Here is a 14,156-nt window from a genome sequence, read left to right as displayed (position 1 = left end):
TTGATAATACTTTGCTTCGAACGTGGTTAGCGAAGGTAAGAAGTATATGAATATTGTCTGATATATTTCATGGTGAAAAACTGTTGACATCTAGAAACTAATGAAAAATCATATAAGTTTGCACTATGAGAAAATTCAGTAAAATATAACTGTTTTCATGATGAATATTGCTCACTAAAATATATATCTTATAAGATAATCATGTATATTTTATTGGAGTTGCTTTTACTGATTTTTGACGTTTGTTGATATGTCGCGTGTAAATAGACATGTAGAAACTATTGGACTGTCATTTAACTTTGCAGTATAGGAAAACATGTATATCTCATTGTAATAGCTTGCTTTGATTTTTGACGTTTAAAGATTGTAAACAGATCTATCCCAATCATTAAATAGTCATATAGAAATGCCTTTTAAGAAATCCAACAGCAAGCATTTGTTTTTGCATGTTTTTCTGGGATGATATAAATAAAATACATCTTAAATGATTGTTCTTTATAAATTATTGAAACAATTTTCAAAGATGTTAACGTACACTCATTAAAATGATTAGTTGAACTAAATACTACTAACAACAATGATACTGTATTGAATAATCTTTGTTTGTTATTGTTTCATATGATAATTGGTTCCAGAAAAGAATGTATTGAGATTGAAAAAAAAAATGATTCTACTGTAATATTTACTTTGCTATGATTCTAATTGTAAGCCTTCTACACGGCTAATTCAGATTCCAGCCCTAAGTAGTATTCGAACTTCATGAGCCAGTTCTATCAAATCATATAATTTAGTCGTTGATTTATTGCACACAGGTGCATTAAGAAAGATTTGAACAAACCACACCACCGAAACGGAACATAAATTTGTCAGTGCTATTTGTTTGTCTTCACTCTAGCAAAACGAGCATAAAGTTGCACTACATTCCATGTCGGGAGAGCTGTTCTTACTTCATGCTATTTGAACGAGCTCAATCTTGAAGTCAGCCGTGGCCCAGTGGAATCGAGCACAGACACCGAAAGCATCACACCTCAACAGATCTTGATCGAATCCCAAATCAGCTACAATAAAAAAAAGGCACAACTGTGAAAGCTCCCACTGCCTGATGTTTATTTTTCGAATTTATTTTTAGAAATCGATTAAATATATGTGTCAAAAGAAAAAGTAAATTTCATGTTATTTTCACATAAACTTTACTTCGATTGATTTATGATAATATATTGTGGTGAAAAGTATAGCTTATGCTTATGGGTTTCAAATCCATTTCAGTTAATTATTATAATTTGATCGATTTTCATTTATCATATGACGATCATATAAAAGTTACCAAATTATCAGCATTGTAAATGTATCAGATATTCATATAGAATTTACCTGACACATTTTCAATCATATCATTTTCAATGGATTATCTTATAGCGCAAATTTATTAGACTTCCACATAACAGGAATATGTCAAATTCGTTCAGTGTACACACAAACGGAGCTCTGGCCGACATTCCGGCGAAAAAACTAAGCCAACCAAACACCCATCTGACTTCTAACAAACCCCAACCTGATGTTGACCCGACATTGAACCAGACCTAAAATGGATCCAACATCAACTCGAAATTGGGTTGACATCTACCTTAAATTATCCTTACATTGATCCGACATTGGTTCGACATTTCTGTTCGGGAGTATTTTGATGTGTTTCTTCCATATTCCACTGTCGTATATCAATGAGGTTCGATGAGGTTCGATTGAGCCCTCTCTTCAAATGATGGGCATGAGAAGTTTTCCAACCCTAACAAATCCTAGACCGACCGGGAATCGAACCCAGCTATCTCCAGCATAGGTCGTGCTTTGTACCTGCGACTTTACCGACTGAGCTAACGGAAGCAGCAATGTTGGACCCTTTTTTGCCTATAGTGCACCCAAACCAAATGAAACCAAAGTTTTATGCAATTGGTTTTAGAAAAGATCCAACAATTAAATTGTTTCTAAATTATCCTTCTAAAATTATAACAGAAATTAAAAATTTAAAAACTGTAGCCTTGGAGATTTAGAGTTGGGAGAATTGAGCAAGTTTTTCGTGAAATTTTCTCACATTTTCGAACATTACTGCAGGAAAATAATACGCATCGCATTGAAAATTAGATGGTAAACAGTAAACGTATGACAGCTTGAAATTAAATTTCATGATTTATTGTGAGGTGGCAGGTGATCACATTTCTTTTTTTATTTAAATAAGATCTTACGACATAAAAATTGACATAACAAGTTTACTTTATTTTAATGCAATCATTAGTCAACTTTTCCAAAGAAAACTAAATCTAATCTAATTGGTCAAATCTGCAGGTTTGATCACTGGATCGAATTTACCGAATTAATTCAAAAACGGTGACCAATGGTGTGGATTAATATAGGGGAAATGGCTCTAATGTTGGCCTATGGATCTAAGATTGGGTCCATCGCTAAAAATCTGCTATTTATCAATTTTATCTAGATAAACGCGTCATTGGGACGGTACTAATGTATATTTTTGGTCGCTATTGAAAATTTAGTCGATTGCTGAATTTATGTATGGGCCCAAATTAGGGACATTTAGGCCGACATTACATCCATTTCCCCTACTATGCATTAAAATTCCACCAACTTCAATTTATATAAAATCTATACATTCTGCAAAAAGCAGACGGGAACATTCCCACGAACCAACATGAATTACTTCACTTCACTTCACCAGACATTTCATTTTTAACTAAATATTTAGTTAAATTAGTTGAACCACGACACAACAAGATCATCATAAAATTTACGTGGCATTTAAATCATATTTTAGCCTTCATTATCAACATTTTAAAGAGTTCGGATTTAAGTACTAAGTTTCCGGATTTCGGTGCATTACGGCACTCGTTCGTTAAATACAAAACTATCTAAATTACGCCTAAAATTATCGTCGGTCATAATCAAAAGTGTGATTAAGGTTAGGTGCTCAGAGAGTTCATCAGAGGGTAACGTTCTTCAGCAGAATGGTTCGAACTGGGTAAGCCTGCTTGCCGGATAAAAAATAGTTAGAATCAAATCGACTTAGATCTTTATGTTATTTGTAACAAGTGCCAAAATTGCCACAGTCGTTTGGCATTTTCCGTTACTGTGTTACGGAAATGTTTCTATACTGGGCGACTCATGATAGTAGGTATTGTTTATTGCATCTGACACTTGACGACCCCTGAACTACCCCTGTGAGATTTAACGAATGTACGCACGATTCAATTTATGTTTGCATGGTCGTATTTTTGTTTCAACTTATTTCTTATGATACCAAAATTGAGTGCAACTTGGGTATCGTCAAAAAGTGGTACCGACTAAAAATTTAAAAGCTGGGCAAAATATGTATCAGCTGTCTAAATGTGGAGTATAGTTTTTACAACAAGTATGAATTAATTTAATTAAATGGATTATCCGCAGTTTAATTAAAATAGGATTGTTGGAATATTTTACCAGAAGCAAGACAATTTAATTTCTATTCTAAGGCTTTGGGTAAGGGAGAGTATAAACCCTAAAAACCCCCTTCGCTGACCTTATAGCGAATTTGTTTATTATTCAGTTCCAACCTGGATCGGGTATCAAGATCGGCTCTACTTGTTTTCTGACAAACGTCAGTTTAATCGTTCGTTTTTCAAACCCACCTCAGGTTGAGGTTCGCACTGACAAAAAGTTCGGTTTCACACTGTATAATAAACAAATTCGCTATTAGTCGTCTTCGATTGATTGAATCACACATTATTTAGGTAGTCTAAAGTCCGTGGGATCTCCCTTAGCTCAGTCGGTAAAGGCGCAGCTACAAAGCAAAACCATGCTGGAGGTGGCTGGGTTCGATTCCCGGTCCGGTCTAGAAATTTTTCGGGTAGGAAAATTTCTCGACTTCCCTGGGCATAGAGTATGATTGTACTTGCCACACAATTATACTAATGCAAAAATGATACAGGCATCGAAAGCTCTCAATTAATAACTGTGGAAGTGCATCAAGAACACTAAATTGAGAGCACGCAATACGCTAATATGCCATACGCAATAAGCTTGAAATGCGAGGAATAAGAAGAAGAAAGTCCGAAAAAAAACACAGTTGATGATCAATATGTGCACTGACAATCCAGTATCTCGTAAATCAATTAAGTCGCAGTCGCTTCCCAATTTCAATAGTTTCTATTTTCATTCTCAGAGATCATCGCTGTCGATGGGTCTACAGTCGACGATGATGTCTGCTTGCCCTGGAGGTACACAATAAAAAACATATTTAAAATATAAAATTATTTGTACTGAAGCCACACTTTCAACAGGATATCCCGGTTATATTCGTCCACGGCAGAATTCCGTTTTCGTGGGGCAACACGTGTTTTCACCACCGCAGCCACCCAGAAAAACACGCTCGGCTGTCGACATCCACTCGATGATACTCAGCGAAGGCGACTCAGAAGCAGTCTAACCAATCGCCTTTAAAACCTACAAACCAACTGCAGATGGAACCGACGAAGAGATGCATCCTACAAAACATTTCGATATTTTTGTATCATGACATACATATTATATATTTACATTTAACTTTTCTTTTTATACATAACGCGTGGAGAGTAACAAATGAAACAGAAATAGTACCATGTAAACAAAGTTCACCCTCGTTGAATATGACTAAAAATTAGATCATTTTCTCTCATATTGAAAGTGTTGTTTATACTCGTACCGTTTTACGACCAAACCTAGACGTTATTTCTAGAAACTAGCAATGGTTTTTTTAGCATGCATTGGTAGAACATTAAACGGGTTATACATGTGTGTAATACGCAGCCAGAATACCATTTATGATATATCAAGAAGAGAAAATTCTAAAAATAGCTTATTATGTATTAATTGAGGAATGATAAAGATAATGCAATAGTATACATATGTACGATTTTATACGTCTTCAAAACATGCATTTATCTCTCAAGACGTTTTGGACGTCGTCCAGACATCCATCACTATAAGCTGCGAGTTAAAAAGAATGAACAAAACAAAAATAAACCATTTACGTTTTAATACAATTTGCACTTGAGAGTAAATTAACCAGAAGAGCCAAAAACGCAAAACTTTTTGTCAATTTCTACAATTATGTCTGATTCGATACTCAAGCTAGCATACATACTATCCAAAGTTTTTAATGATATTCATTAGGCACTTAAGAAGCAGACATCAGGTCTGTGATATATATTTTGTTGATAATTAAAGGTAATATCTAAGATACCAAGCCACAAACATAAACGTAGACATTTTATTTTTACATCATGTTGATAGATGTCTAAATAAACAAAGAAAAATAAAATAAAACTGATCCCTGTCCCTCCTTTTACCTAAAAAACAGACAAAATTGTGTAGCTAAAGAGTGATTGTTGACAAAGACTAGACCAAATAAAGATCTTTAAAATATTATTATTCATAAAAAGAAACTATTTCAATTTTCAATTCCAATCCGAAAAACAACCTTCCTAACAGCTATTAAACTATATAAGTCAGGGTAAGTATTGAACTACTGTTAATCCCCTCTATTATAATTTGTGTCTTTTTCTAATTAGTGCTGTCGCTTTACTTGGGGCCTCCGACAGCACAGATAGAACATGTACGGTGTTATCAAGCCGGGGGCAGCGGGTTCCGTTCCCAGTCCGAACGAGGAAATCTTTCGGGTTGGAAATTTTCTCGACATTCCTGGCATAGAGTATCATTGTGTAACGATAACTTTACAACCCAATATAATTTAATAAACATTTCGCCTTTAATTATTCTTTTAGGGCTGCACACGGCTTAAGCTACTTGATACCCTACCAACACTGTTCCATCCCAAACTGCTCGAATTGATCTTCCACACTGGATTTTTATTTAATTTTCCCACGACGCAATAAAATCATAAAATCACTCAAACGCTATTACGTTTTGTCTTTGACGACGCAATTTATTTTGATTGGTTAATCCAATGTCATGGGACATGAAAGGATTAGCCCAGCACACTTTCAAATCACTTTTGTTGGAGTACAATCTAAGCAGGTTCGAATTTTATCAAGCGGAATAATTTTTGAAATCGTGAAGAAAGTTTGAATTGGTTTAGTGGTAAATTTTTGGCCTAGAACAAAGTGAGTTATTGAAAAAGCATTTGAACTAAAAATGTATTAAATTATGTATACCTCTTCTTCTTCGCATTTCAAGCTTATTGTATATCGCATATTAGCTTATTGCGTGCTCTCAACTTAGTGTTCTAGATGCACTTCCACAGTTATTAATTGAGAGCTTTCGATGCCTGTACCATTTTTGCATTGGTATAATTGTGTGGCAAGTCCAATCATACTTCTATGCCCAGGGAAGTCGAGAAATTTTCCAATCCGAAAAATTCCTAGACCGAACCGGGAATTGAACCCAGCCACCTCCAGTGTGGTCTTGCTTTGTAGCTGCGCCTTTACCGACTGAGCTAAGGGAGGACCCTTTAGTGAATTGCGCAAGCTAAACTAAAAAAAAATAGTGACCATTGGTAGAATTTAGAACCAGGTAATAAAAATAAGTCGATAAATTTTCTATTGTGCAATTTGTAAGACCCTTGAACACGTTAATAGGTCACGCTTTAACGTGGGAGTTTAGTTTGAATCAAGAAACCTTTATTTTGAGCGCGATTAAGGCTATTAGCGTCGGAGACGAGCCAGCCAACGGCTGAAAGTCTCCTTAATAAAGATATAAAAAAAAAAAAAGGTTATTAGCGGTCGTCGACGTCAAAGCAGGATGTAGGCTATACCCGTAAAACTACACGTGGTCCTCGAGACCGAACAAAACGTTACCCTGCATTTCTCTAATACGGAGACGCATTTACTCCGTCCGCCTCGTAACACCACCCATTGCATCGTTCGGAAAATTGCCAGATTCTACCCTCTCGTCGGCAAGCTCGAGAGGCCGTTACGCGCGCGAGGGTTCTCGCTTACGGACAACCATCCGTAGCAGAAGTAGAGTTCGTCTCGTGGTACAGGAGCCACTCCGACAGCACCGGCTAAAGGGTAAAGGGTTATGAAAAAAGGTCAGAAAAAATTACCCCAAATTTTAGTTCTTTTTACTTTGTTTTGGAAAATTTTAAGTTTTGCATCCCACTCTCACTTTTGGTTGTTGTCAAAAACGGAACGAGAGATTCGATTTTGTCATGACTATCGTTCAATAAGCTACTAGTGAGTATATGAGATATTCTCAAATTTGAGTCAATTGTACTTAATTTTATGTAGAAAATACTCACGAGTAAGTAATTATTTTTGCCTTAGTCAAATGTAAACTACTATGAGAGGTTTACTGAAAATTAGTTTATTGAACGGAACATGGGAGGTGAGTGAAAAGAACTTAATGTTGGGTAATTTTTCGATTCCGTGTAGAATATCTCTGAGCTCATTGATTAGATTAGACTGCCCTAATAAACAAATGCCATAAACGAACTTTATCCCGGATGGGTAAACTATCCCACTAATGGTTTGGATGATTCCCTGAACACGTCGTTAAGCTCTCTTTTATGGTTATTTTTATTAGGGTGGTCGCGTGTTTTTCAATAAATGTTCTGAATGAACACTTTCGTTGTGCGCTTCCATGAGAGTAGTTTGCGTTCGTTTTTAATTAAAAATAAAGCTTCTCGTAAGTGATTTTGAGTGATTTTGAGTTCGATTATTGGTTTTATGACGTTTCGAGCCCCGTAACGCGTACCTTTTCGTGGTACGTTACGGGATGTAAGATCTACCACCGATGCCTAGTCCTGACTTCTTCAAACTAGGAGAACAGGATTTTTTAGTAATCCAAGGAACACATCTTAGTCCTTGTTACTCTTTATGCCTTGTTGATAGTGACAAGACTCGTCTTTGTCTACCGAGGATGATCTTAAAACAAGTTAAAAAAAATGAGTTAGTTGTCTTCATCTATGTGATTCCTAATCTTCTATTCGTTGTTCCCTAGTTTGAAGCGGTTAAGACTAGGGTTGTGATGCATGGTCATTATCGGTGTCATACCTTAATTTTGTTGCTAAGGAATCCAATTTTGACTGACAAAAGGGCGCGCCTTTGGAGGGTGTTTCAACACTCCGAAGAGTATAAATAGCGGGACCTTTCAATTCAAGACCAACAATTGAAATGGCCTTAACTCCATTTTGTAAACAAACCTTGTAAGGCCATTTCTCGCGAACCGAAGTCCGCAAAGGCAAACCCACATAATGGACAGGTAGGGGAAATTCTGCTCTACCCGATTGTGGTTTAGGTTTGCGAATGAAGGTTTCGGTTCGCGAGAAAATGGCCTTACAAGGTTTGTTTACAAAATTGAGCTATGGCCATTTCAATTGTTGGTCTTGAATTAGAGTCGGATCCTTGCGATAAATGCGAGAATGGCAACTGTAAAAAAATCGAATACTTCATCATTTCTCAATAGTGATGGAGTAATACGACATGCACTAAACTAAGGACACGGGATATACTACAATAGATTAATTTACTGGTCGCAGTAGTGTTAGGTCCCGAAAAGAGGAAAAAAAATGACGTATCGAATGACTTGCCCGCAAATTGTGAGTTTCAGGCCAGGCATCCCTGAAATAATTACCGCTTTCGACCTCGGGTAAGGAGTGGCGCATAAGTCGTTTGCTGGTTTGATAAGAAACTGACTATATCCGATATTTCGGGGACTGAGCAATGTAACGCTTGGTCGTTCGTTGAGAAAAGTTACGCGTTACACTTGTGCTTGCCACACAATATTCCATTTCATGCATTTGATTAGCTCTCAATTAATAACAGTGAAAGTGCATGGAGAACAAAATTTATAGCTCGCAAAGAAGCGTTAAAAACGTAGAAGAAGGAAGAAGAAGAAGAAGAAGAAGAAGAAGAAGAAGAAGAAGAAGAAGACTTAGAATAAGAAGAAGGTTTAAAATATCGAGTTTCATAAGATTTGCATAATGACGAATGAATTTTATAAGTTGCCTTATGACTGAATATCGTACCATGGTCGCTTCTTATATGCTTTCAGGCTCTCCTCTTCCTAAGCGTTGACAGACGAGTGAGCTAGATACGAAATACGAACTCATCGATCTAAACGTTCATGGTGCGAATCCGGGCTATGCAATTTCATTATTATTTTTATCAACATTATGATTCATAAGCTAAACTGAAGGAATTCACTTCGATTTCTTGTGGCTAAAATTCCCCAATTAACAAATCGGAAAATAACAGGTCTGATCAATTCGGCATTCAGTGTGGAGCTGCTTATAATTTTAAATTAAACTATTGTATGTCTGGTTTGAGATAACCATATTTCATATGATACATTAGGCGTAAATAACATAAGAACTTTTCGATTCATTCTAAGACTGAAGATTCAATCCCTAATCTCAAAATAAGTTGCAGCCTGATATATGATCACTTCGTACCCCAACATCCACAAAATCAGTTCGCTTTCAGCTCTTTACGCAGTAGCAGTTATGTATTATATCTTGCAAGATAATTGCGCATAACCGCCGCAGCACGATGAGGATAAAATATAGGCGCGCATAGCATTTCATACGGCGGTGAATCCACATTGATCTGAGGGGTTCTGTGTGCATTTTTGTTATCATCGCATAATGTGATTTATTTTTTATAAGAAGCACAATTTATCTCTCGGTGTCGATCGTGTGGTCCAATTAAGCCATTTTGTACCATCTTCAAAATCTATCGACCGTTTCACCAACTCAGAAAATAAAAGCCAAATCTGACTCTTTTGGTTTATGTTTCATCAAAGTTAGTTTCCATTTTTGAAATATGACGTCGGAAACAAACCCGAAGTATACTTTGAGCCAGTTCAAAAAAGGCCTGCAGTTTTTGTCAGTACCCTCAGCATCAGATGTTGTATTCTTGAATATAGTAAGCAAACGACAATCGGCCTTTACCTTAAAAATTGATAATTTCGTCAATTCATCATCAATTCCCGCTAAGGCCATGCAATCGATGAGTAGGTCTTTCCACATCTCGAATGTATGGTGGTGGATTTCATCCTCTTCTGCCTGAGGTTTACGTTCTGAAACTGCAGACTCGGCCATGCTTTCCATCAGCTTGGCTAGTCGAGTGCTTGAAGTACATGTCGGGTTCAACATCAACACTGCCTTCTTCGATTACCAGATTAACCTATGTCTGCCTTTTCCGTTTGTGTTCTATCAATGCTTTGTTTTTTTTTTTTATTTTTCGATCCTTCTTCATCGCAGACCCGCTCAGATTTGCATTCCTGAAATATATGCAAACTACACTCAACTTGATTTGCTTTAAATTGAGAACGTGGCATCAATTCATCCAGGTATTCTACCTTGATGTAATTTTCTTAAAACTCAGTAATATACTCAGAGCTTGACCTTCCGCAAGCTGCCATTTATCTCATAAATAGCCTTATACACGTTTTATCTCGTAGCTGTCCTGGACCTGTCGCAAGCTATGAATTATTAATTTAATGAACATACTCTCTAAGTTTCAGTTAACCTGGACATACTGGCATGACCTGCCGCAAGATAAAATATATACATTTTCCTCCTTGTAAGATTTATGGCATGACGTGTCGCAAGCCATCATAATCATCATATAGAATCATAGTAAAAATGAAATTACTGGCTTCTTTTATGGCGTTCTCCTATGGTATTGTTGTTTTATATTTTTTTATAACTCGATGATTCTATAAATCGAAAATTCTTTAACTCGATACTCCCTTAAAAATAGAGTTGCAGAGAATTTACTGTATTTTGACTTGTGAAATTACAAGGTGTAATGAGAAAAAAAACGCTACAAGGAATCACCTCAAACCACTGAATGCGGGTCCCGTTCAAATGGGAGCAACTTACCAGATTGCGAAGGAAAATGTACTTTTCATAAAGTTTAAGTCCGAAGAATCAATGCTCCATGTCTTGTTGCATAACCCTGAGCAGTTTATTTTCCATTATACTGATGAAAAGGCAGTCGAGGTACACATTTCGAATGCGGGGGACTACTATATGTTCAAAATGGTCAATGAAGTTGCCGACAGAGATCCAGCACAGCAGTGGTTCGACATGTAAACTTGTGTACGTAGTGTATTTATGTATGTGGAAAATAGGAAATTCTCACCTCGCTGCATTTCCTCAATCGTACCTTGATATTTTTTCAAAGGGATAACAACATGTGGTTTCTATGTAAGATGGAAGGGCACCGGATTAATTCCTACATCAAGCGAAATGCTAGGAAGCAGCCAGAGATTAAACAACAGGACGAAGAAAACACGACCACTACGAAGATCAGAGCGGTATCAGTTTGGATAGTAGTATATACGTATGTTTGGATAGTCGACTGATACTGAGCAGCTAAAAGTAAATTGGTACGCCCTTCGCGCGCCGCTAGCACACCTCTAAGTAAGAAAAAAGTACCCAAAATTGAGTTCCTTTCACTCATCACGTGGCTTCCGTGGGGCTAGGTAAAATTAAGTTAAAGAAGAAAACTCAATTTTGAGTAATCCTGATCATGAATCCACGTTGACCAAGTTGACAAAAAAAATATATAGTGTTGGAAATCAAAAATCTTTGACAGTGGTTTGTTTACACTTCTATAGAGAACAACTGGTGCAAGTTTGATCAAAGTGGACGATTGCGTTCAGAAATAACGTTAAATGGAACTCGAAAGAAGAAAAAGTATTGTGCACAAACACCTGGAAAATCCGGAGTGGTCCTGTTCCAAGCTGGCTAAAGTGCTGAAGATGCCGAAAACAACAGTTTGTCGAGTGCTCAAAACCTACAAGGAAACCCTGAGTGTGGAAAGGAATCAGTGGACCTACGAAAAAACTGGAACCTGGGATCGTCAGCTGCGTGTGTGCAAGGTGTTGAGGTGCGTTAAAACCAACCCCGGACTTTCAATCCAAGATGTGACCAAAATGTACAACACCAACTTTCAAACCGTGCGGAAGTCGAAAAAAGCCAGTAAACATCCGAATCGGCACATGAAGCAGAATTCCGTGGCCAAAAAACGTGTAAGAGTTAAAGTGTTCTGCTTCATGCCTTAAGGCAAAAATGTCTACTCACAACACTCTTTTTGACGTTCTCCTATTCACCACCAGAGGTTGATTCGATCGCTTAGTTTCAATTAAAAAGGCGTATATCAATGTATTGACGTCAATATAGGCCTTTTTAATAGAAACTAAACTTCCGGATATCTTGTGTGTGAATAGTTAAGGTGCAAATCAGTTCAGATTTGTGGAAAATCGTACAATAAGACAATTACCGATGGAAATTGGCAATATTCTGAATGAAAAATGCTGTTATTTGCGTTGGGGAAAATACTTATTCTGAAGTAAACAAACGGTTTGGTTGACGTTTCTTCTCGAACTCGCGTGGCGCACTCTACGTTGGTGGTGCATTAAAAAGGCGTATAGAAGTATTGATAATATGATTTTTGACATTAAAAGCAATCATGTAGGGTACACTGTTAACTCGATGGCGCATTCAATATCAAGTTGTGGTGAGTTATCTATATTATATAAGACAATCTATAGAATTATGAACGGCCTAACTGTCGATGTTTTTTTTTATCTGCTTTTTATTTTTGTCGACTACACTTACGCAGCACAAACGCCTTCTTTACTGAAAAAACAGCAAAGCAGGAAAACGTATGCAATGAAAATCATTGCCGCACTAGTTAACGATGTTGGACGTTCTTGAAGCAATATTTTCAGGCGGTAAAATAACCAAACCTTAGAAGACACATGCAGCGACTTTCAGTTTACAAAAGAAAAAAAAAACAAAGCCGTGGCTGAAAACTTTAATTTTAATGGATTGAATTTTATTATATAAAGCTGTACAATATTATGCTTTGATTCTCGTGTAACAATGCTCAAGTGCTTTCAATTTATTCATTTAACGAATTAATTACAGTTCAGTAGAATATAATTTAATGTCATTGCTTTATTGCTTAAGTGGGTGAAACTCAGGCGGCAAGCATCGTTCTCATTCATCAGGCTTAATTGACGGAAAAATAGTCCATTATAGCCATTTGATACACATCATTATACTCTGTCCTTGTAATTTTTCCATCTTAGCATCACACAGGCTTCTTTCGGTTGTCTGCTCTTTTCGCAACGCGTTATGCCATTTTTGCTAGACAACTCACCGTATTTGTTTCTATCCTTGCTAGCCGCACCAAAGGATCACAAATGTGAGTGTGAGTTGGCGCTTCTCAGATATTAACCCTTACTTTAACGAAAGAGCTGTCCCTCCATTAGTTTCTATTTGTTATTTGATTCTTTGCATCAACGATATAAGTAGCACGACATTGGCATTGGTGTTGTTTTATGGTATAATTTCATTTGGAATGCTGTAATAGGGGAAATGGATGTAATGTTGGCATAAATGCCCCTAATTTGGGCTCATACATAAATTCAGCAATTTACTAAATTTTCAATAGCGACCAAAAATATCCATTTGTACCGTCCCAATGACGCGTTCATCTAGATAAAATTGATAAATAGCAGATTTTTAGCGATGGGCCCAATCTTAGATCCATAGGCCAACATTAGAGCCATTTCCCCTATATAAGAAAAATGCTACATAAATTAAATTAAGCAACTTGGCAATTGGCTGATGATCTATGAGACTTTCGGCTACGCAAATGCCTAAAATTCAAAAATTCAATTCGCCAGACTGCAAAGTCTAGATTATTGAAGAATATAAAGATAACTTTCGCTAAATCAGGCAAAATGAAATAGTTAATTATTTGTTTATGTCTAATAAATGTAGTATTTAAAATCATGAGGGTCTATCTGCAATGATCGAATCTATAAATCGTTTCCTCTTGCGTAAATAACTAGGCTGATTTAAATTTATCTGTGCGCTTATTGTAGCGATTACAACTTTTAACACTGTGCATAGCACTGTATTGCAACAGAAAATATTCGGGATTTGGTAACTATTAGGTAATCCAAAATGAAAAATAGATTATGTGCATCAATTATCTCAATAATGTCCTTATGTCTCTGATCGCTAGAAATGAATAATATTTAAAGATAAAACTATTTCCCAGAATGCGATTAGGTACAGCATTCCTATGCCCGAACAAAACGCTTAACTTCATGTTTTTCCACATTCTCATACAGTATGACAGTAATCGAAC

At 36.6% G+C, this 14,156-nt stretch overlaps 1 protein-coding gene across 2 annotated transcripts in view; it reads left to right on the top strand.

Moving 5' to 3' along the window:
* The window catches only part of LOC135703022 (uncharacterized), a 161,460-nt gene extending 156,038 nt beyond the window's left edge, over positions 1 to 5,422 (top strand). For both annotated transcript variants that reach the window (XM_065224117.1, XM_065224126.1), the window contains exons 5-6: positions 4,205 to 4,259; positions 4,323 to 5,422. In XM_065224117.1, coding sequence (XP_065080189.1) covers positions 4,205 to 4,259; positions 4,323 to 4,468 — 201 coding nt within the window. In that variant the 3' untranslated portion in view covers positions 4,469 to 5,422. The remainder of the gene's footprint in view (positions 1 to 4,204; positions 4,260 to 4,322) is intronic.
* Positions 5,423 to 14,156: the final 8,734 nt, after the last annotated feature.

The sequence above is a fragment of the Ochlerotatus camptorhynchus genome, unplaced genomic scaffold, assembly GCF_037179485.1.
Source record: "Ochlerotatus camptorhynchus isolate MF236.1 unplaced genomic scaffold, CSIRO-AGI_Acam_v1.1 ptg000019l, whole genome shotgun sequence".
NCBI lineage: Eukaryota > Metazoa > Arthropoda > Insecta > Diptera > Culicidae > Ochlerotatus > Ochlerotatus camptorhynchus.
The sequence above is the reverse complement of the archived record's forward strand: the minus strand, read 5'-3'. Positions and strand labels throughout refer to the sequence as shown.